This window comes from Mauremys mutica, chromosome 5 (assembly GCF_020497125.1).
Source record: "Mauremys mutica isolate MM-2020 ecotype Southern chromosome 5, ASM2049712v1, whole genome shotgun sequence".
In the NCBI taxonomy this organism is placed as follows: Eukaryota; Metazoa; Chordata; order Testudines; family Geoemydidae; genus Mauremys; species Mauremys mutica.
In genome coordinates, this window is record NC_059076.1 from 3,435,427 (window position 1) to 3,460,074 (window position 24,648).

Consider the following 24,648-nt stretch of genomic DNA (forward strand, 5'->3'; position numbering starts at 1 on the left):
AAGAGAAGATGGAGGGGGGATATGATTACAGTTTTCAAATGCATAAAAGGTTGTTATAAAGAAGAGGGTAAAAAAAATTTCTTCTTAGCCACTGAGGACAGGACATGAAATAATGGGCTTATATTACAACAATGGTGGTTTAGGTTGGACCTCACATTAGGAAAACCATCTTAACAGTAAGAGTAGCTAAGCACTGGAACGAATTATCAAGGGAGATTGTGGAATCTCCATAATTGAAGCTTTTTAAGAACAGGGTTTTTTTTAATAATAATAGGAGATATACCAATCTCCTAGAACTGGAAGGGACCTTGAAAGGTCATTCAGTCCAGCCCCCTGCCTTCACTAGGAGGACCAATTTTTGGCTCAGATCCATAAGTGGCCTCCTCAAACATTGAACTCACAACCCTAGGTTTAGCAGGCCAAGGCTCAAACCACTGAGCTATCCCTCCCCCTGAAAACAAGGTTAGACAAAAACCTGTCAGATCTAGATAATAATTAGTCCTGCCAAGAGTGCAGGAGACTGGAGTCTGAAGTCTCTTCTAGTCCAACATTTCTGTGATTTTTCTGATGACCCTCCTTTATTTCTTTAATAATTGAATCCTTTATCAGCTGCTGTATTATCTTGCCAAGAATGAGTGTCAAACTGATAGGTCTGTAAGCACGTTGGTCATCCTATTTAATCTTATTAAAAATTGGCACAACAGTAGCTTTCTTCCAGTCTTCTGGAAGTTCTCCAGTGCTCCAAGTCTTGCACAAAATTAGCAATAATGATCAAGCGAGCTCCTCAACCAGCTCTGTTAGCCCTGGTCTACACTATGAATGTAGGTCAAATTTAGCAGCGTTAGATGGATTTAACCCTGCACCCGTCCACACGATGAAGCCATTTTTTACGACTTAAAGGGCTTTTAAAATTGATTGCTATATGTCTCCCCAACAAGGGGATTAGCGCTGAAATCGACGTTGCCGGGTCGAATTTGGGGCAGTGTGGACATAATTCGATGGTATTGGCCTCCAGAAGCTATCCCAGAGTGCTCCATTGTGACCGCTCTGGACAGCACTCTCAACTCAGATACACTGGAGAGGTAGACAGGAAAACTTTTGAATTTCATTTCCTTTTTGGCCAGTGTGGTGAGCTCAGAGGTGACTGTGCAGATCTCATCAGCACGGGTGACCACGGAGTCCCAGAATCGCAAAAGAGCTCCAGCATGCACCGAACGGGAGGTACTGGATCTGATCGCTGTATGGGGAGAGGAATCCATGCTATCAGAACTCCGTTCCAAAAAGAAATGCCAAAACATTTGAAAAAATCTCCAAGGGCATGCAGGACAGAGACTATAACAGGGACCCACAGCCACAGCAGTGCCGTGTGAAACTTAAGGAGCTCAGACAAGCCTACCAAAGAACCAGAGAGGGAAATGGCCGCTCCGGGTCACAGCCCCAGACATGCCGCTTCTATGACGAGCTGCAGGACATTCAAGGGGGTGCCCCTACAACTACCCCACTCCTGTGCTTCCCTCCTCTCCCACCCCTCCCCAGCTACCTTGGCAGTTATCCCCCCATTTGTGTGACGAATTAATAAAGAATCCATGATTTTGAAACAACAATGACTTGCCTCTGCAAGCGGTGATCAAAGGGGGCAAGGGAGGGCGGTTGGTTTACAGGGAAGTAGAGTGAACCAAAAGGGCAGGTTTTCATCAAGGAGAAACAAACAGAACTTTCACACCGTAGCCTGGCCAGTCATGAAACTGGTTTTCAAAGCTTCTCTGATGTGCAGCTCACCCTGCTGTGCTCTTCTAACCAGCCTGGTGTCTGGCTGCATGTAATCAGCGGCCAGGCGAGTTGCCTCAACCTCCCACCCCACCATAAACGTCTCCCCCTTACTCTCTAAGATATTGTGGAGCACACAGCAAGTAGTAATAATGATGGGAATATTGGTTTAGCTGAGGTCTAACCAAGTCACTAAACAGTGCCAGCGAGCTTTTAAACGTCCAAAGGCACATTCTACCACCATTCTGCACTTGCTCGTTCTCTAGTTGAACTGCTCCTTACTACTGTCTAGGCTTCATGAGCTATGGGAGCAAGGGGTAGGCTGGGGTAGGTGCGACCGCGTGGTGCTGCCGACTGGGTGAGCAGCCTGAGGCAGAAGCCTACAGCTGACGTGATATTCCAGGCAAGACTGAATCTCCATTAGACGAAACTTAAAGAAGAGAATGACCTGGAGTCATCCTATTTTTGTCCAGGCGCCCCTGACTGACCTCACCAAGACCAGCCAAGAGCACCCATGTCTGCCCAGGCGCCACTGACCGACCTCACCGAGGCCGGCCAGGAGCACCCACAGAACGACAACAACGGTTAGCAGTCCTACTTCACTGTCTGTCATCTGCAAGGCAAGGCAAGGGGAGGCTGCTGCGTAGCACTGCTGTACCACGTCTGCCAGCAGCACTCAGGAGACATTCGGTGACAGGGAGCTGAGCGGGCTCCATGCTTGCCATGGTATATCATCTGCACAAGTAACCCAGGGAAAAAGGTGAGAAACAATTTTTTGCTTTCACGGAGGAAGAGAGGGGCCTGACAACATGTACCCAGTACCATCCACGACAATGTTTTTGCCCCATCAGGCATTGGGAGCTCAACCCAGAATTCCAATGGGCGGCGGAGACTGCAGGAACTGTGAGATAGCTACTCACAGTGCACCGCTCTGAGAGTCAATGCTAGCCTCGGTACTGTGGATGCACTCTGCCAAGTTAATGGTCTTAAGTAGGGACACATACAATCGACTGTATCAAATCGATTTCTCAAAAATTGACATATTAAATCAACCTAATTTCATAGTGTAGACCAGGCCTGCACAACATGCAGCCCGCGGAGCCTCACTGTGTGGCCCGCCGGGGGATTCTAAATCCCCCCCACACGGCGCTCTGCGGGCAGCCCAGAGCCATTTAAATCCCAGCCGCGGCCGGGAGTCAGAGGGCTCTGGGCTGCCCGCAGGGGCAGGGAGACTAGAGCCCTTTTTACATCCCAGCCGCGGCTGGGAATCAGAGGGCTCTGGGCTGCCAGCAGCCGCGGGGAGCCCAGAGCCTTTTAAATCCCAGCCGCGGCAGGGAGTCAGAGGGCTCTGGGCTGCCCGCAGGGGCAGGGAGCCCAGAGCCCTTTAAATCCCAGCCGCGGCAGGGAATCAGAGGGCTCTGGGCTGCCCGCTGTGGTGGGGAGCCCAGAGCCCTTTAAATCCCAGCCGCGGCTGGGAATCAGAGGGCTCTGGGCTGCCAGCAGCCGCGGGGAGCCCAGAGCCTTTTAAATCCCAGCCGCGGCCGGGAGTCAGAGGGCTCTGGGCTGCCCGCAGGGGCAGGGAGACCAGAGCCCTTTAAATCCCAGCCGCGGACGGGAATCAGAGGGCTCTGGGCTGCCCGCTGCGGTGGGGAGCCCAGAGCTCTTTAAATCTTAGCCCCTGGCCACTGACTGCCCCCTCCCGAGACCCCTGCCCCTAACTGCCCCTTGGGACCCTAGCCCCTATCTAAGCCTCCCTTCTCCTTGTCCCCAACTGCCCCCTCCTGAGACCCCACCCAACTTCCCCCCAGGACCCCACCCCCTACCTGTCGCCTGATAAACCTCCTGGACTCCTGTGCCTATCCAATTGCTGCCTGTCCCCTGACTGCCCCCCGGAACCCCCTGCCCCTTCTCCAACCCACAAACCGCTTACTGTGCCACTCAGACCAGCGTGTCTGGCTCCCTGCAGCTCCAGACAGTTGCTGCCATGCTCCCCCATGGAGCCCCAGCCCTCTCCCACCCCTAGCACCTGCCTTCCAGATTTGAACACCTCAAAATTCAGGAGTGCTCAAGCTCAGTTTGGGCAGCTTTTACTTCGTTTCTCCCAAATCAAATATACTGATCCACTGTAACTTGCTGTAGAAAAAGTAGGATAAAATTGAGCAAGAAATGCTTATTAGGACTGGAATTGCTATTTTCAACAGTCAGTGCCTTTTTGTTTGTTTGAAAGGAAGACAGTGATATTGCATGGGCAAATTCCCCATAGAAAGAAAGAGTGGAACAAAAGAATAATAAAGGCACCTCAACTTTTCCTCATTTATGGAGGACAGTCTTATAATATGCATCCAGACGTCCTCCAATCACACAAGCTGAAAATTGTTCCACTTTACTGCAGCTCTGTAACCATATGGGAACCAATCCTGTCTGTGTTTTGTGCACATCCAAAATTCCTGCCGAATGACCCACCCTGGGAGCGAGTTACCAGTGACCCTGAGACAGCAGGAGGGTGCAGGTTGGGGGGAGAGCCCAGGGCTGGGAGGACAGGGAGATGGGGGAGGGCACTGGTGGGAGGGAAAGGGGGGAGCCCAGTGCTGGGGTGGCTGGGGTATGTGAGTGAGGGGAGAACCCAGGGCTGGGGCAGCAGGGAAGTGCCGGGCAGGGGAAGCCCAGCGCTGGGTGGGGGGCAGCCAAAAATGTTTTTTGCTTGGGGCAGCAAAAAACCTAGAGCCGGCCCTGGCCCGGTCAGCACCAGCATTAGGGCAGCTGGATGGGAGGGTCCTGGTACCTGAGATTGTAACCCGCAGTCATGGAGCTGGACACGATGGAGCTTGGCTCAGACACCGTGGGGAGATTTTCAATCAGCTCCTGGGAGACCCCAAGGAAACGAAACTGCGTGTGAGACTCAGGCCCCACAGACCCACAGGCACTTCCCAGGGAGGAGGCCAAAGTGCTCTGCAGAAACAGCCAGTGTCACCCCCACCCCAACAAGCTGGGCCCACCATTCCTCCCATCCATCAAACGTCCTTCCCCCTCCCACCCAAGTCCTCCCTCCCCGCCCTCTGGGTTTACAATTCCCCCACTGCCGGCTCCCGATCAGTGTCACAATGATCCCCTTCCCTGCGCCCCAGCCCTCCGCCCCAGGAACCCCTGTCCTCTGCTTCCCCATCCGGCCCCACTAACGCTTCCTCCCATGTCTGGCTCCCTCGCCCCAGGGGCTGGGCATGGGGTCCCACTCACCGCAATGCTCTCCACTAATTGTCTCGCTAATTTGTTTCGTAGGAGCCAGAACAATGCTCTCCACAAGGGCCGCTTTTGAAAGAATGTACCACTCCTGATTCTGTGCCAAGAAACAGACTCGGGACAGCTTGGAGGAAGCGCAGCTGTTTGGCCCTGTCCTCCACCAACTAGGAGTGGGGTGGGGGGAGAGAGAGTGAGCCTGTTACATAGGGACCTCCCTGCCCAACCCAACCCAGCTCCAGGGCTCAGGACCTCCATGGGGTTGGACAGGGAAAGCCGCCCCCTTCCCGAAACCAGTGTCGCCCTGCACAGACATGGGGTTGTAACTTGGACAGTGTCTGCGGGGAGCGGAAACCTTGGCCTGCGTTGGACAAACGCTCCCACTTTGGGGTGCCAGATAACAGAGGAGATGTGTCCCCCCATTGCAGGTGAGGGATTCTCTGGGACAAGGCCCCCCTGCCTGGGTGGGGATGGAACAAGAGGCAGGACAGACTGGGGGGCAGCACAGCTGGGGCATTTTTGTACCTCAGCTCTGCCCTGGAGCTGCTGCTGGATGACTCTGATGGTGTCTTGTTCAGGGGACACATCCTCCTCCTCCTCTTCCTCTTCCTCCTCCACCCACGACACCTGGGCACTGGGGGTCTCTGCACCAGGGAGGGAAGGAGAAAGGATAATCCCTTCTGCTGCTGGGGGGATGCAGTGGACAGAGAAGGCTCCATGTTTTCCCTTCTCTGTAAGGAGCCCCATGGCGGCGAGGGCCCCACCCTACCCCTCCTAGAGATGCTCTCAGCCCCTTCAGCCTCAGGGCCTCATGGCAGTCACCCCTCCCAGGAGAGGCTGGAGCTCCCCGACTCCGCCCAGCATCCCCTGCCGCAGGGTGTGGCTGTGCCACCCCCACTGGTGTCAGTGGGGCTCACGTGGGTCAGTCCTGGCGCCTTGTCGAGTCAATGGGTACAGGGTGTGACTAGTCCCCCACCGCCCCAGTCCTCCTCCCTTTCCCCTGGGTCTCCCCTCACCTGCACAGAGGGAGCCTTCAGCCTCAGGGCTGTCAGACCCCATGGAGGGGCTGCTGGCCCCTTGGGAGTAGGCAGAGCTGCTGGTGCTGGTCCCAGAGTCGCCCATCTCCTGCTCTGGGCTGGTGGGGGGCTCCTCAGCATCCGGGGTGGTAGATGGCTCCTGATGGGACCTGGAGTGCAGCTCCTGGCTTCTCTGCTTCCTGTAAAGGAAGCCCCACAGCTGCCTTGCCCGGCTCCTGCCCTCTCCTGGGTCCCTCCTCCATAGCTGCACCCTGGCCACCTCCATTTGGGCCCAGAAGGTGCCTCAGGGCCTGCAATGGGAGCTGGTGTCTGCATACTCCTCCAGAATGCCAGGGAGCTCCTCCGCTTTGCCTGGCCACAAGCCTCTTCCCTGCCCGCAGGGACAGAGGGGCCTCTCTCCTCCTGGGCAAGCTGCCTGCTGCTTCCCTCTAGCTCTGGAGCCACCTGCTCGGCCTTCCTCCTCAGCATCCGCTTCCACCGCTCCATCCTGGAACTGAGTGGGGAGCAGCCATGAGTCTGGGTTCAAAGCAGCCTCTCATTAAAGGGCCTGCCTGCTCCCCTGCCCACCTCCCCTCTGCTGAGGCAATTCCTCCTTCAGGTTAAATGGGGTGCCAAATTTGAGGGGAAAAAATCACATTAAAAAACCCCATAGAAATAACATGATAAAGATATCACTATTTCAATTCCCACACGTGGTCTGCCCCATGGTTGGACAGACTGATGGATGGACAAACTGAATAATTAAGCCTTTGTTTAAAAAAAATGCTTAAAAAACATTAAAAGGAAAAAATAGGAAAAATGTTTCCCAGTTCACCAAAAACCTCTGCCTAGATCTGCCCTTGGGGTTCAGGGGTGGGGTCGCCGATTGCAGGGGTCACCTAGGACGCCAGTTGCTGGCAGCTAGTCTACAGCCACCCCTGGCTGCCATCCTCACACACGGGCGGCAGCTCACAGCACAAGCTGCTCCCAATGTTTCCCCTCACCACTGGGGCCCTGTGACACTGGGGGAGTCTCGTTCTTTCAGAGCAGTGGGGATCTCCATTAGTTTGGGAAAGCAGCTCCCTCCACCCTACCAGGCCACGCTCCCTCCCAGGCCAGAGAAAGAGCAGCACCCGGATAGTCCCCAGCGAAAGTTCACAAGGTGCCAATCCTCAGAGGCAGGAGTCGCCCTCAGTTCCCACTGATTTCACTACTTGGGGGTGTGGGTGTTCAGCACCTGGCAGGTTCTGCCCTCCCTAAAGACTCTCAACGTGGGGAACCAACTCCTACAAGGGAAGGGCTGGGTGCTCTATAGCTGGGCCATTCCCACCACACTGGGGATGGCTCTGGTGACCTCCACTCACTTGCTCTAGATGGGATGGAGCTGGATCGCAGATGCTCGGTGTTGGTCCTTCCTTTATCCTCCTCCTCGATCTCCCACACCCAGGTGGGCTGGAAAGGGTGCTGCCCAATGCCCTGCCAGCAGGCCAGGGGTAGAAGCCAGGAGACCGAAAGTGGCTGTGAAAACAAGATGATGTTTTATTGCCAGGGGATGGATAAACTCAGGCCAGCAGCTGGGGAGTCACAACACTGACCGACGGCCAGCAGGACACCTCCCAGCTCAAGGTCTCCTAGTACTTCACGTACATTCCTGAAGTGTGGTGGCCCAAGGGCTGTAAGGGCGTGTCCCCAGCCCCACTGATGGAAACAGAGGCCTGGGCAGGAGAAGCTGCTGCCTCAGGGTTGCACTGAGAGTCAGGGATAGAGCCAGGGATGGAGCCCAGGAGTCCTTTGTCCAGGCTCCTGCACTAATCACTAGAGGAACACTCCCTTCCAGAGCTGGGAAGTTCCAGTGGAACTCTATTCCCAGTCTCTCTGGCTCCAAGTGTGACCTGTCGTAGTGACTGAGGCAGGAGGTTGGGAGTCAGGACTCCTGGCTTTCATTGCTGGTTTTCCTGTATTCCCAGTCTCCCTGCCACTGTGTGTGACCTATGGAGGTGGTGGAATCATCATCAGTAGTAAATAACTCGATAGCATTCATCACCATACAAATTTTGACAGGTTTCCACACCCCTTTTAGGGCTTATATCCCGCCTTCCCACCCCTCGTTTCTGTTGGCGCCAAAGTGTGGCGCTGTCGGGCATTTTGAAAAAATGTGTGTGTGTACGTGTTTGACTAAGGGAAGTGTTGTGTATGTTGGTGCTTGGGTACATGGCGAGAAAAAGGTTGAAAGAAGAGTGTGAGAGAGTGTAAAGAGGAAAAAAGAGAGTTTGAGTAAGGTTTAGAGGGAAAAAAGGAAATTTGAAAGAAGAGAGGTAAGTTATTGAAGAAAAGAGGCTGGTTATGAAAGAATAGAAAGATAGAACTTGAAAAAAGGAAATATTTGTTTTTAAAGGGCTAGTTTAAGAAAAAAGTTAAATAATATTAAAAAACTAGGTTTAAAAAGGGAATTTACTAAGGCAAAACCTGTTTGGTAAGCACATGGCCAAAAAGAATAAAGGGGTACTAAGAAAAAAGCATTTAAACTGATTAAAAACTAGGTTTAAAAAGGGAATTGACTAAGGCAAAGCCTGTTTGGTAAGCACAGGGTAAAAAAGTGAATAAAAATTCATTGAAACTATTCAATACCAATGTAGGTTAAGAAAAACATTAAAAAAAACATTAAAAACTAGGTTTAAAAAGAGAATTGACTAAGGCAGAACCTGTTTAGTAAGCCCCGGTAAAAACTATTAAAAAAAAGTGGCTATGAAAAATACAAATACAGCTAACTTTTTTTACATAAGCTATTTTTTCTTGTGTTTTTTGTATAAATCCAAACTTTAAAAGCAATCTTGGGTTGTTGTTGTTTTTTATTAAAACACATATGTAAACTCCCCTCAATTGCCAGTTTTCATATTCTTACCCAGTTGTTGTTTTGATACTTTAAAAACACTATTTTAAAAAGAACAGGCTAGTATCTTAAGCCTTTTTAGTTCACTAAACGTCTACAAAATATCCCTAAAAGGGGCCTTGTTTTGTTACAGCTCAGGCAGCACTGCTTTTTCATAATAAACTTTACAAAAACATAATGCTTCAAATATATGGGAAGGAAAATAAACTTCTCTCTAATCCACTGGATTACAAAATAAGGGGGATATTAAACTAGCTGTTACTAAGGTTCTGTGGTTTTCACTCTGGCGTGTTTTCTGCATGCCCTCTTTTTAATTAAAACACGCATGTAAAAATGTTAAATAAAGGGCTCTGTCTTTATATAAGCTTGTCTTTTATAGTGTTTATTCCTCTACAAAACATAATATAACTTTCACTTGTATGTGTTAAAAAGCAGGCAAACAAGCAGCCTTCTTATCTCTGATCTACTGGTTTACAGAGGATGTTTTTGCTGACTGGTGCTCTGCTGCAAAAGCCTGCTGTCCTTACTAAAAAATGACCAGTGCGAGCCTAAAACCTAGGGGGAAACTTTCATAAACAGGCTGTCTGTGTTTTTAAGCCTGGGTTGTTTCTGCGGACTTGCATGTTATTGAAACACCTATGCCTAAGGGGCTAAATGAAGGTTATGGGTCTTCAGGTGGGCTTGTCTTTTCAACTGTTTATTCCTTTCCAAGCCTTTCACCTCTCTTTGTTAAAAAGCAGGTAAAGAAGCAATCTTCTTCTCTCTAATCCAATGGTTAACAAAATAAGGGGGATATAAACCGTCTGTTACTAAAAACCTGGGGTGCTTCTGCCTGCTCTTTTACATCTTAATGAAACACTTATGCCAAGGGGGCTAAATAAAAAAAAAAGTGTCTTCAGGCAGCCTGGTTTTCAAAGGGATCTTCTTCTTTTCTAATCCACGACCTTCAAAAGGCTGTTTCAAGTGGTTCACACTAAAAACCTTGGTGGGGGGGACTTTTTCTTAGTAAGGGTTTTGTGGGTTTAGGTCTGGGGTGTTTCTGCATGCTTGTTTTTTTATTGAAACACCCCTACAAATAAAGAAACATGTCTTCAGGTAAATTTGTTATTTCATGTGTTTATTTAATACGTTAAAAAGAGGGGGGGTTTAGACATTACTTCAAAAAACACATTTTAAAATGGTTTATAGTATGTGTTGTTTAGCTTTTGTTACAGGGTCCTGGTTGTTTAGATAAGAGCAGAGCAGGGCTTTGCTGCAGCTTCACAGTTTTTACTAAAAAATAAGCTGTGCTAGTCTAAAACCTAGGGGCAAAAACTTTTTTTTGTCACTATACATTACTTTTATAGCCCTAGACTGTTTGTGCATGCTCTTTTTTATTTATTAAAACACCTATACCAAAGGACTGTGTCTTCATTTCGGCATGTCTTTTACCTCTCTTTGTTAAAAAGTGGGGGAAGAAGCAGTCTTCTTCTCTCTAATCCAGTGGTTTACAAAATAAGGGGAATATAAACCGTGTTACTAAAAACCTGGGGTTTTAAGCCTAGGATGCTTCCGCCTGCTCTTTCTTTATTACAACACAAATATAAAAGGGACGTGTTTTAGGTTTGTCTTTTCAAGTCATTATCCCTTTGCAACACTTAATGTAACTTTAACCTGTGTTTGTTAAAAAGCAGGTAAAGAAGCAAACTCCTTCTCTGTGATCCACTAACTCACAGACACCGTTTTGGCTGACAGCTGCTTTGCTGCAAAAGCCTGCTGTCCTTACTAAAAAAAATGACCAGTGCGAGCCTAAAACCTAGGGGAAAACTTTCATAAACAGGCTGTCTGTGTTTTTAAGCCTGGGTTGTTTCTGCAGACTTACATGTTATTGAAACACCTATGCCTAAGGGACTAAATGAAGGTTATGGGTCTTCAGGTGGGCTCGTCTTTTCAAGTGTTTTATTCCTTTACAAGCCTTTCACCTCTATTTGTTAAAAAGCGGGGAAAGAAACAAACTTCTTCTCTCTGATCCACTGGTTTACAAAATAAGGGGACTATAAACCGTCTGTTACTAAAAACCTGCGGTTTTAAACCTAGGGTGCTTCTGCATAATTTTTTATTACAACACATACAAAAGGCTTGTATCTTAGGTTTGTCTTTTCGAGTCATTATCCCTTTGCAAAACTTAATGTAATTTTAACTTGTGTTTGTTAAAAAGTTTGGGAAAGAAGCAGCCTTCTTATCTCTGATCCACTGACTCACAGAGGCTGCTTTGCTAACAGGCGCTTTGCTGCAGCTTCACATTGTTTTTACTAAAAAAATAACCCCCGCTAGTTTAAAACCTAGGGGAAAACTTTTAAAAATTGTTTGTTACTAAAAGCTTATGGTTTTAACTTTTATAAAAATCCCTCTGCCTGCTCTTTTTCATTGAAACACTTATGCCAATGGGGTTAAATTAAAAAATGTGTCTTCATTTAGGCCTGTCTTTTCAAGTGTTTATCCCTTTACAAGACTTTCACTTCTATTTGTTAAAAAGTGGGGAAAGAAGCAATCTTCTTCTTCTCTCTGATCCACTGGTTTACAAAATAAGGGGTTTATAAACTGTCTGTTACTAAAAACCTGGGGTGCTTCTGCCTGCTCTTTTTTATTACAACACAAATATAAAAGGGACGTGTTTTAGGTTTGTCTTTTCGAGTCATTCTCCCTTTGCAAAACTTAATGTAACTTTAGCCTGTGTTTGTTAAAAAGAAGGTAAAGAAGCAAACTCCTTCTCTGTGATCCGCTGACTCACAGAGGCTGCTTTGCTAACAGGAGCTTTGCTGCAGCTTCACATTGTTTTTACTAAAAAAATAACCCCCGTTAGTTTAAAACCTAGGGGAAAAACTTTAAAAAATGGCGTGTTACTAAAAGCTTATGGATTTAACTTTTTTAAAAACCCCTCTGTAAAAGGGCTACATGGCAGGAAAATGCTGGGGGGTCTGTTTCTTTAGATAAGAATAAAACAGGAAAGAATCATGTGGCACCTTATAGACTAACAGACGTTTTGCAGCATGAGCTTTCGTGGGTGAATACCCACTTCGTCAGATGCAAGTGGTGGAAATTTCCAGGGGCAGGTTTATATATGCAAGCAAGAAGCAAGCTAGAGATAACGAGGTTAGTTCAATCAGGGAGATGAGGCCCTGTTCTAGCAGTTGAGTGAAAACCAAGAGAGGAGAAACTGGTTCTGTAGTTGGCAAGCCATTCACAGTCTTTGTTTAATCCTGGACTGATGGTGTCAAATTTGCAGATGAACTGGAGCTCAGCAGTTTCTCTTTGAAGTCTGGTCCTGAAGTTTTTTTGCTGCAGGATGGCCACCTTAAGATCTGCTATTGTGTGGCCAGGGAGGTTGAAGTGTTCTCCTACAGGTTTTTGTATATTGCCATTCCTAATATCTGATTTGTGTCCATTTATCCTTTTCCTTAGAGACTGTCCAGTTTGGCCGATGTACATAGCAGAGGGGCATTGCTGGCATATGATGGCATATATTACATTGGTGGACGTGCAGGTGAATGAACCAGTGATGGTGTGGCTGATCTGGTTAGGTCCTGTGATGGTGTCGCTGGTGTAGATATGTGGGCAGAGTTGGCATCGAGGTTTGTTGCATGGGTTGGTTCCTGAGCTAGAGTTACTATGGTGCAGGGTGCAGTTACTGGTGAGAATATGCTTCAGGTTGGCAGGTTGTCTGTGGGCGAGGACTGGCCTGCCACCCAAGGCCTGTGAAAGTGTGGGATCATTCTCCAGGATGGGTTGTAGATCCCTGATGATGCGCTGGAGGGGTTTTAGCTGGGGACTGTATGTGATGGCCAGTGGAGTCCTGTTGGTTTCTTTCTTGGGTTTGTCTTGCAGTAGGAGGCCTCTGGGTACACGTCTGGCTCTGTTGATCTGTCTCCTTATTTCCTCGTGCGGGTACTGTAGTTTTGAGAATGCTTGGTGGAGATTTTGTAGGTGTTGGTCTCTGTCTGTGGGGTTCGAGCAGATGCGGTTGTACCTCGGTGCTTGGCTGTAGACAATGGATCTTGTGGTGTGCCCGGGATGGAAGCTGGAGGCATGAAGGTAGGCATAGCGGTCGGTAGGTTTTCGGTATAGGGTGGTGTTAATGTGACCATCAATAATTTGCACCGTAGTGTCTAGGAAGTGGACCTCCCGTGTAGATTGGTCCAGGCTGAGGTTGATGGTGGGGTGGAAGCTGTTGAAATCGTGGTGGAATTTTTCCAGATTCTCCTTTCCATGGGTCCAGATGATGAAGATGTCATCAATGTAGCGTAGGTAGAGAAGGGGCGTGAGTGGACGGGAGCTGAGGAAGCGTTGTTCCAGGTCAGCCATAAAAATATTGGCATATTGTGGGGCCATGCGGGTGCCCATAGCGGTGCCACTGATCTGGAGATATATATTGTCAGCAAATTTGAAATAGTTGTGTCTGAGGATAAAGGCACAGAGCTCAGCAACCAGTTGTGCTGTGGCATCATCAGGGATACTGTTCCTGACAGCTTGTATTCCATCAGCGTGTGGGATGTTTGTGTAGAGAGCCTCTACATCCATGGTGGCCAGGATGGTGTTTTCTGGAAGGTCACCAATGCATTGTAGTTTCCTCAGGAAATCAGTGGTGTCACGGAGATAGCTGGGAGTGCTGGTAACATAGGGTCTGAGTAGAGAGTCTACATATCCAGACAGTCCTTCAGTGAGAGTTCCAATGCCCGAGATGATGGGGCGTCCAGGATTTCCAGGTTTGTGGATTTTGGGCAGTAGATAGAATAGCCCTGGTTGGGGCTCTAAGGGTATGGTGATTTGTTCCGGTGTTAGCGTAGGGAGTGTCCTGAGTAGATGGTTCAGTTTCTTAGTGTATTCCTCAGTGGGATCTGAGGGAAGTGGCCTGTAGAATTTGGTGTTAGAGAGTTGTCTGGCGGCCTCCTTTTGGTAGTCAGACCTGTTCATGATGACAACAGCACCTCCTTTATCAGCCTCTTTGATTAAGTGGCTGATAAAGGAGATTAAGAATAAAACAGTTAAAGGGAAGGGGGGAAAGGAGGGAGTTGGCTCTTGTTTAAAATCTTGGGACTCTAGGATTGGTTCAGGAAAATAAATTCTATGACGCTGCTGTAAAACCACCTCTGATTGGGCTGATCCAAAGGCAGTGATACCAAGTCTGAGAGGATCTGAACCAGAAAAGTTGCCTCATTCTACAGAAAGAGGTAAAAGGTGAGAATTCTCTCTCTCTCATTTTCTCTCTCTCTCTCTTTTTGATTCCACCATGTGCTGTCTATCTTTGCCCTTTGCAAAGGGGGCTCTCTTTTTTTTTTTGACCTACACTGGTATTGAATGGTTTCAATGCTTTTTTATTCACTTTTTCACCCTGTGTCTCCCAAGCAGGCTTTGCCTTTGTAAATTCCCTTTTTAAACCTAGTTTTTAATGGTTTTAAATGTTTTTTTTCTTAACCTACACTGGTATTCAATAGTTTTATTGTATTTTTCTTAGCCACTTTTTTTTAATGGTTTTACCAGGGCTTACCAAACAGGCTTTGCCTTAGTCAATTCCCTTTTTAAACCTAGTTTTTAATCATTTTAAATGCCTTTTTCTTAGTACCCCTTTATCGTTTTTGGCCATGTGCTTACTAAACAGGTTTTGCCTTAGTAAATTCCCTTTTTAAACCTAGTTTTTAATATTATTTAACTTTTTTCTTAAACTAGCTCTTTAAAAACAAATATTTCCTTTTTTCAAGTTCTATCTTTCTGTTCTTTCATAACCAGCCTCTTTTCTTCAATAACTTACCTCTCTTCTTTCAAATTTCCTTTTTTCCCTCTAAACCTTACTCAAACTCTTCTTTCCTCTTTACACTCTCTCACACTCTTCTTTCAACCTTTTTCTCTCCATGTACCCAAGCACCAACATACACAACACTTCCCCTAGTCAAACACGTACACGCACACATTTTTTCAAAATGGCCGACAGCGCCACACTTTGGCGCCAACGGAAACGGGGGGTGGGAAGGCGGGACATAAGCCCTAAAAGGGGTGTGGAAACCTGTCAAAATTTGTATGGTGATGAATGCTATCAAGTTATTTACTACTGTCATCCTTAGAGATTTGTAAGGCCCAGCTTGACCAAAAAAAAAATCTTCCATTTAAAATTAAATTTGAAGTTGACAACCTTTGTTTGGGTGAAATTTATGACAATCTCTTAAATAATTTAAATAGAAGAGACAAAATAACATTAAGCGGAACATGTTCACTGCCAACTTTTTAAGGCAGTCACACCACTGATGTGATAGCTAATGCCCTGAAAGCAAAGTTCGCTGAAATGCTGACCCAGCTTTGGACAGCAGTAGTTTCCTTGAGAGGTGCAGAAAATATTTTCTTCATTTCAGTTTATTCAAATAGTTAATTTCAATTGACTAGTTTGTTGAAATTCAAAGAAGCCATAGGGAGGTCACACTTGTTTTCCTCCCTCAATCTATGGATTAAAAACCATGTGTGAGGGGATGGATCTATTAGTTCATAAGTCTAGAAACACATGTTGACCAGACGGTATCATTTCGGTTAACTAATCACATCAAATTTCCTTTGTTAAAAAATTAGTTAGTCTTAAATGTAAAACATTTTTGATACAACTTTTTGCTTATGCTTCTCTTTCTAGCTCTGGCATGACCTTGCTGTGTGACCAAAGAGAGGTCACTTCCTTTCTCTTTACTGCTGTATCATGGGAATGGAGAAAATTCTCTAAGCCCTGGTCTACACACAGCCCCGGGGTCGAACTAGGGTACGCGAATTCAGCTACGTGAATAACGTAGCTGAATTCGAACTACCCTAGTTCGAATGACTTACCCGTCCAGACGCCGCGGAATCGAACTCCGCGGCACCAAGGTCGACTCCACCACCACCACCTCCTGCCGTGGTGGAGTACCGGAGTCGACCGCGGCGCTTCCGGAGTTCGAACTATCGCGTCTAGATCAGACGCAATAGTTCGAACTCCGAGAAGTCGAACTCGCCGCGTCGACCCGCGCGGTAAGTATAAACGTACCCTAAGTCTTAGCAGGAGAGAGATTTGAGCACATCAGGTGTGTTAGAGCCCTTGTGCTCTAAAGGACAATGGGTGATTGTTGTTTGGGGCAAGAATCCTGATGGATTTGCTACTTGTCCCCCATCCAAAGCCAATAACACATCTATGTATGACTCCAAGGATCAAATTTGTCCCACAGCGTCCCACTGGGAGGTCATGACCAGCTGAGTATCCCCCATCACCTCAAGTCTTTTTCAGGATCGCTGCTTCCCAGGTTAGAGTCCCCCATCTTGCACAAATAGCCTGTATTTTTTCTTACCTTCTACACAGATAACAATTTCTTTCTACAAAACCCACAGAGAAATGAAAACACTCCCAAAGAATCTCCTCCACACTAATCCTCTTTTGGTCTTCACAGAGAGACAGCAAAGATGGAGGCTTGCTGCAGCAAGTCTACAGGGGTCTCTGAGGTTCCCCCTGCCCCGCATCCCTGTCCTGTCCGGCTGTTGGCAAGGGAGCTCTGTGAGGTCACAGCCGCCTCATCATCTTTGCCCAATAGGCTGAGTTCCTGCCAAAGGCCTTTGTGAAGTCACTGCAACACTCACCTTTCCCTGGCAGGCCTGATGTCTGCCCCAGCCAGCCCAGCTGGATGTTTGAGCTGCGCCCCGGATCACCCTACTTGCTCATTATTGATTCTGGCCACCCAGTAAAACAGCAGAGTCTGTTCCTCACCCCACACTGAGTTTTTCATAGAGGCATCATTTGTGAAACAATTCGATCTCCTAATCCGGTCTCTATTTCACGGGCCATGAAATTTCACACATTTAACTCCATATTAAGCCCAATTGCTTGTAATTCACTAAAAGGCACCTTCTAGATGACAGCAAGTCGTGATATGAGGACACCAAGAAACAGAGAATAAAACAATGGTTACAATACCATGAAATTTCAGATGGAAACATCTGAAATGGTGACATTGGTCAGTTTCAAGGCCAGAGAGTTTTTAAATTAGTCAAAGTGAGCCCTGAATTTGGTAGGGACCTGGCTGTTACGGAGGTCCTAGCAGGTTTGCACTCCCAGTTCTCCTGAAGGGCCATTGAGAATTCCTGCTGCCTGAGAAACTTCCCAGAATAAGCTACCAGGATTGGGGGGAAATGAAGGAAACCAAACGAAGCCTGAGCTAGGATGGAGAGCACTGATCCAAGTGGTGTCTGTACCCCTCCGCCCCCACCTGCCTGCGTGCGGTGCAATGGACAGAGGGGCACTGATTTCTATTGGCGAACTCGCTAAAGACAGTGGGCTTCAGCACAAGCCGTACAGCGCATACTCTGAACTCTTGGATAAACAGCAAAGCTGGATTTTCAGAAACATTTCCCCTCAGTGCTCTGCTGCCACTTTGGATTGTGCCCAGCAGAGGCTTTGGAATCTGACTACATTACACTTCCTTTTAGTCATCTCTTAAGAGAGAACACGAGTCTGCACAGGACATCAGATTTATATTTGTGGTACCCATTGCTTCCATGCCCTACCCTCCACTGCCTCTTCTCTGGCACAGAGCACATGACAGGAGAAATGGCTCCAGGGAACTGCACCACAGTGACTGGCTTCATTTTCTGGGGAATAACTGACAGTGCAAAGCTGCAAAACTTCCTCTTTGTGGTGTTCTTTGCCATTCATTTCTGTGCCCTGGTGGGGACTGTTGGGATGATCGTGCTGATTAGGGTTGACTCCCAACTCCACAGCTCCATGTACTTTGTCCTCAGCAACTTGTCATTCTTAGATGTTGTCTACTCCTCGGTGATTGCCCCCAAGGCGATGGTCATTTCCCTAGCAAAGAGTAAAGACATTTCGTTCCCTGGGTGTGTGGTTCAGTTTTTCCTCTTCTCCTTCTGTGCCAACAATGAGCTTTGCCTCCTGGCTGTGATGGCATACGATCGCTTCGTGGCCATCTGCAACCCATTGCTTTATAATGTCATCATGTCCAAGAGAGTCTGCTTCCAGCCAGTGGCTGGCTCTTACTGTGGTTAATTTAGGCAAGAGTGTTGTCAAGCTTAAGATGAACAACAGTATTGCCAGTGTCAGGCCTAAAACTTCCGGATGCTTTAAAAAGCAAGCTTTGCAAAATTAAGCTGCAACTTAATGGTCAAAAGATGCCTACAACCAGACAACATTTTATGTTGACTCCTATACGGTATAATACAGGGGTCGGCAACCTTTCAGAAGTGCTGTGCCGAGTCTTCATTTATTCACTCTAATTTAAGACTTTGCATGCCGGTAATACATTTTAACGTTTTTAGAAGGTCTCTTTCTATAAGTCTATAATAGATAACTAAACTATTGTTGTATGTAAAGTAAATAAGGTTTTTAAAATGTTTAAGAAGTTTCATTTAAAATTAAATTAAAAAGCAGAGGTCCCCAGACCAGTGGCCAGGACCCGGGCAGTGTGAGTGCCACTGAAAATCAGCTTGTGTGCCGCCTTCGGCACGCGTGCCATAGGTTGCCTACCCCTGGTATAATAGGTCATGCCCCCGGGTTATTGAAACCACCTTTGGAACTTGTGGTTAAGAGACGCTGCAGCCAAAAAACTGATTCCTATGTGGGTTTGATAGGCTAGGCCTTTAGGCATAGGTCATCAAGATAACCTCACCCACAATCAAGCCAATAACCCATTTAGAGGTAAGTTACCTAGAAAACTAAGGAAAACCACAGTTGAGACAATGGACTACATAGAAATAAGCTATCTCCTTGAGCATAACTTATGAACTAAAACAATAATTGGCTACAAGAAAAAAAGTAAGTATAAATTATACAGCCAAAGCGATAACACTAAATTTGGCCTAACCTGATTGGTTGACCTACTTCAAAGTGCGACGGGCAGATGAGATTAAATGTGTAGAACTTCAGGTGGGTGTGTGGGTGTGTCTTGGTCTAAGAAGTTATTCTCTTTGATCGGTCTGACCTGCACCCCCTGAACCGAGGAAACCTGAACTGTACCGACTATCTGACCAATTCAAAGAGCGGTCAACTAGAAGGTGATATATTCCCGGTAGGGTAAGGTTTTAAAGTAAAAAAGTCTGGTTGCATGCAAAATAAGGTAATGGAGTAAAGTCTGGGTTGCTCGAGCTGTTTTGATCTCAAGTTGTACTAACACTATAGTATTAAGAATGGTAGTGTTGGGATAATTTAATCTCAGATTATATTAGTACTGCAGTATTAAAAATAGTAGTAAAAAAGTTTACTTATACTTGTGCTTGTCTTCTTGTGTTGCATTTATAGCTGTAAGTCATTAAAAGCCTTTCTTGAGGAATAATCAGTAGTTTTCATTTCTTTATATGGACACCACTTAGCCTCATTACATCTGTGTTAGATGGTGGGAAGTAGTGATCACTCAAAGCCCCATTTGGACCCTGATGTGTGTCTCCTTCTTTCTATATCTCCGCACTTACCTATGCGCCTGTGTCAATATCACTGTGCATACATGTACCGTATTCAGTCTCTCCTTCGGCCACTCCAATGTCCTCGATCATTCCTTCTGTGATATTCGCCCACTCCAAGAAATCTTCTGCTCTTACTTTCGCATTGATAAACTAGTGCATTTCATCTTTGCAGCCATAGAACCAATAGGGACCATTTTCACCATCCTCATCTCCTACATTTACATCATCTTTGCCATCCTGAGGATCCACTCCATGACAGGAAGGCACAAAGCCTTCTCCACTTGCGCCTCCCACCTGACTGTCATTTCCATCTTATATGGGACCCTGATCTTTACATATTTATGACCCTCGTCTGACAGCTCAGTGGACTGGGACAAAACGGTTGCCGTGTTCCATACCCTTGTGATCCCCATACTGAACCCGCTGATCTACAGCCTGAGGAACAAGGAGGTGAAGGACACTCTGAGGAGGACAATACACCAGAAAATTATTCCTCCCTGTATGAGGACTGGTTTTTCTCATCAGTACTGGAGTACAAATATGAGCTAGTTCTCACTCATTAAGTCAATGTGTAGAAATTTCGATCATGTGATTTACAGGAGAAAACAATATGGAAATGGAACGTGAGCCAGATAATGAAGGAAGGCGCCATGTCCCTTCAGAAACAGTGTTCAGTAACGGTGTTACAGCTTCTCCTTTATGCACTGATATGTTATTTCTGCAATATAGGCATCTCCCCCTGCGTGTTCCACTACCTTTTGAACTATATTGGTTAATTTAGCAGATGATATAAAGAGGAGATACTCAGATTGTAAATTACTTCCATTTGCCACTGCTATTATCTCAGTTCCCAAAGCCCTCACCTAAAATCACTGTACAATTAAATAAAGGGAGGTGTACATGGAGAAGTGTTTTTATAGCTAGATAGTCAGACAGATGGTTCTGTTCAGGGACAGACAGGTAGACACTAGACAGACGGATGTTTTTCTATGGGGATAGATAGACAGAGACATGGTTATGTCTGGGGTTAGATAGACAGAAACATGTCACTATACATACGCATGAGAAAGGAAGGATGGTCCAGAGGTTATCGCACTAGCCTAAGACTTGAGGGGTCTGAGTTTAAATTCCTCCTCCACTGCAGACTTCCTTTGTGACCTTGAGCAAATCACTTAGGGCCAGATTTTTTAAAGGGATTTCAGTTCCTAATCCTCATTGAAATCAAAGGGATTTTTGTGGCCTAAATACCTTTAAAAAAACCTGGGTTTAGTCTCCCTTTGCCTCTGTTTGTCACTTGTAATATGGAGGTAAGAGAAGGAGTGATGTAAGCAAGACACAGAATTAATTCTTCTGCTCTACTTCGCGCTGACTAGGCCTCAACTGGAGTATTGTGTCCTGTTCTGGGCACCACTTTTCAGGAAAGATGTGGACCAATTGCAGAGAGTCCAGATAAGACCAACAAAAACATGAGTGCCATGTCTCCATGTGGCTCCCAGAAGCAACAGCACATCCCCAATCCAGCTTCTATGCATAGGGAAAGCCAGGACACTCCGCACGCTGCCCATGCCCCAAGTACCGCCCCTGTAGCTCCCATTGGCTGGGAACCACAGCCAATGGGAGCTGCAGGAGCGGTGCCTGCAGATGGGGCAGTTTGCCCACCCCTGGGCTAAGGGCACACAGTGTTCGCAGTTACATGGCCCGTGATGCTAGCCTCCATCACTCACTTGTTAAATCTTCAAACAAGCCCCTTTGTGCTTTCTGCCATTCTGCCCCCCACACTCGGGAGGAGCTCCCTGTAAACATCAGCAAAACAACCTCCTCATCCCAGGGACTGTTTGACTCTTTAATTATTCCCTGTCCAGCAGGCTTGCCATCTCCTTAAGATCTTGCTGCTGCAATGTACCAGTTCTGCAGCATGCTTTGCTGGGTGCAGGCTGTGATCCCACACTGTTCATCTTAGGCAACTTTTCTGAGTCAGGCCTGGCTTGCTTGATAATACCTGCCGGTGACTTTGCAGCACAGCCATGACCACTGTCTTTTCAGTTACGGTAACCTCTTCACACACCTCAATGCTCTCGAGTGGGATATCCCTACGGCATTCAGGCATCAGATCAGGAACAGGGGCTGTCTTACAGTCCTCTGCACAGAATAGCATCTTGACAACGGCTTGACTGTTGTGATGCACTTTTAACCTGTTTCTATGCACAGTCCGAGGTGCGTCCCTGCTGCGGGGCCTGTGTACATTGCAGGTAACAGCGTGACCCCTCCCTACCACCTCAGAAGGCCCCTCCCATCAGTTTTGCAATTTGTACTTTTCCACAAGGAATAACACCAGCAGCAGATCCCCTGCATCAAACCATCGCTCACAAGGAGAGCGGAACCCCCTTTATCCAATCGAATTGGGACCAGGGCCAGATTGGTTAACCAAAACGTCGGATCATCGCATGAATGGGAAAGTGCCAGGCTGCAGCACCATCTAGTGACCATAGGAGAGATTGCCCACTTCTGGACCTGTGTGCGCTCTGGTTGTTGGGTTAATACGGAGAACCGGATAATAGAGGGTTAGATAAACAGGGTTCGACTGTATTGGGATCATCCCATTCTTTCCGAGCTGCTTGGCTTCTAGTGAGGCTTTGCGTCGCTATTCCAATCATGGATTTAGGGAAACCTAATTTAGGCTCCTCCCTGTGAAAGGGGAAGGAAAAGTGAAGCGCTTCAGTAAGATCAACGTTACCAGAATGAAATGGTTCCAGTTTTGGGTTCAAAAGGACATTTGGCTTCATAAGTTCATTTCATTTTGGATGAGATTGTGCCTTTCATGTTTTGTGGCACACAAGCAGACAAGTTAGAGAAAATATAAAATACTCTTGCTGGGAGTTCGCAAAGTCTCGCTAATTTGTTTCTTAGGAGCCAGAACAACCACACGTAAGAACCCAAAAATCAGAGGGAGAGAACGTAGGCGACTGCCTATAACAGAGAGGCCCAACTCACTGGGTACCTGCTGACTGGCTGCTGCTACGCCCCGATTGTGTGCTGCCCTACTGAGCTCCCTCGCATGCAAGCACGCCCAGGAACCCTGCCCAACATTTAAAGTCACAGTATTCAATTTTAACACAACTACAAATGCACCAGAGCATCAACATTTTCTGTTTTACGAGGTCTCTCCTTTTTTGGAACCCTTGTTTCTAAACATGCCATGCAGGATTTGAATCAAATTTCAGCGACTAATCATCATGTGGGTGGAATCACCATTAATGTGTATTCTGTGTAGTTATGTTGTTGGCTTCTTTAGGAAATCTGGGGAAACGGGAGCACTGGAAAAGCCTCACCCCCCACCCCAAACACACATACACACCACACATTTGCTGCCCACTGGTGCTGCCTGAGCAGTAGCCTTGTGACATCAGCGATAACCCACCACTCAGCACTCCCTCCCTCCGGTTCATTTTCATACTTGGGGAGAATGACTAGCACCCTGGCTGCCATGGCAACAGCTACCTTTGACAGCTGATTGCCCCCTTGTTCCAGAACATCATCACCGAACCGAAAGGAAGTTTGTAATGAAACAGGGCCAGAGCTGGATAACCAGGACAGCCCCTGCTGTGCTCAGTGGGGTTTGTGCTGCGCTACGGTGCTGGGTTCCTTCGCAAAGGGCAGGTGTTTGCTACTTTCCTCAGTAAGGCCTCGGTGAAAACAAGAAGAAAAATTCCAGCTCTTTTTCTTGGATATTGTTTCTCTGCTTCTTGCACATTCAGGGTTATAGCTGAGAACTTTCACTGACCCTGAAGTTGCATAAAATGAGTTTTGTCTTAATACAGTTTAATTGCATTACTTTCAATTCTCTGATCAGCACGGCCCTGAGTGGTAAAAGTGGGATTTTCACAAAGATAACCATGGCAATAAAATAGAGACTGAACCAACGCATGAGTAAGAGCTTCACTGTTTAACAGCTTGTAGAGGTGCGGACTCACCCCCACGGCACCTCCTGCTGGTGACTTCTGGGAAACAGCTCATTCCAGCTCCTGAGTGCCCTTTGCAGGCCGGTGATCCGCCTGGCCCCTGGCCCCCTTGCCCCTCCCTGGACCCGGTGCCCCTTTAGCTGAGGTGCTGCCCCCTGGCAGTAACCCCTTTCTCTCAGAGTCTACCCTGCCCAGGGAACCCCCCACCCACTATCCCCACCTCACCTGAGTATACGGCTACTGCCAGTCATCGTCTCACCCCCGTGCCCTGGGGCAGGCTGCAGTATCAGCCATTCAGCACTGGCAAGGAGGGTTTGGACCTGCTGCCTTGGCCTACCCCTGGGCTGCCCTCTACAACTCCCAGGACTTCTTGGCCTTCTGCTAGGCCCTGCTCCAGTCAGGTTACCTGTCTCTAGCTCCCTGCAGCCAGGCCCATCTCCCGCTACAACCAGAGAGAGACTGATCCTTCTGGCTTCCCTGGCCTTCTTAGAAGGCCCTGTTGCTCAGTTTGGGGCGTGGCCCTAGCTGCAGCCACTTCCTCCAATCAGCCAGGGTTTTACCTTGCCCAGCCCCCGCCCTCTGCAGGGCTTTTCCAACCCCTTCCAGGCTGGAGCGGGGGGTCACCCCGTTACACAGCACAGAGATAAAAGATTTTCTTTCTATTACAAAAAAAACAAAGGAAATTAACAAACAAAAACCCTTCATTTAACCTTACTTACGTTTGCTTTCATCAATAATATCATTAGGAAATACAAAGTCAAGGTTTCTAAACAGGATGGAAAGGTGACAAAGTGAAGCATTCTCAGATTAGCAAATGTCCAAAGAAGTGTTGACCTGGCACCCTCAATTCAGTCCTCTTGTGCATTTGCAGGATGATGCAGACTTTGATGACATGATCCCATAGTACTTTTTTCCCACGGGACCCCTTCCTCATTCAGTGCACAGGGTTTTCTGCTCTGGGGCTGGGTATTGAAGGAGTCTGTTGCCTGTAGGGTCCCTGCCTCATTTCTTGCAGAGTTAACGTTGCACAGGCAATGCTCATTCTGCTATTTCCTAACTTGAGAGTGCTTCACTTTGCAGCCTTTTAGTCCTCTGTGCATTTCCTAATGTTTATAGCTTGCTTTACTGAGGAGAACAGTCTTTATGACAAAGGGTTGGGGTTTTTTTTTGGTAATGTCTCCATTATTTATCCGGTCAGTGTCAATAGTGTTCGCTTTACAAGACAGAGAAAGTAAGGACACGCCCTGATACAAAGCCCCTCTGATCTAAAGAAGACTGACACATACAAAGAAAGCAGGAGATGTAAGAACTAGGACGTTCTTTCTTTCTTTTG

At 47.2% G+C, this 24,648-nt stretch overlaps 1 protein-coding gene and 1 long non-coding RNA gene across 2 annotated transcripts; one reads left to right on the forward strand and one right to left on the reverse strand.

Moving 5' to 3' along the window:
- Positions 1-6,085: 6,085 nt before the first annotated feature.
- On the reverse strand, positions 6,086-16,362 carry LOC123371960. The gene is made up of 3 exons (XR_006580024.1): positions 16,239-16,362; positions 7,382-7,535; positions 6,086-6,531 (listed from the first exon to the last, which is right to left on the reverse strand). It is a non-coding gene; the product is annotated as an uncharacterized LOC123371960 (long non-coding RNA).
- A 1,129-nt stretch (positions 16,363-17,491) lies between these two features.
- On the forward strand, positions 17,492-19,701 carry LOC123371186 (olfactory receptor 1009-like). The gene is made up of 2 exons (XM_045018486.1): positions 17,492-17,942; positions 19,475-19,701. The coding sequence occupies exons 1-2, from the start codon at positions 17,492-17,494 to the stop codon at positions 19,699-19,701; spliced, it is 678 nt and encodes a 225-aa protein (XP_044874421.1).
- The last annotated feature ends 4,947 nt before the right edge of the window (positions 19,702-24,648 follow it).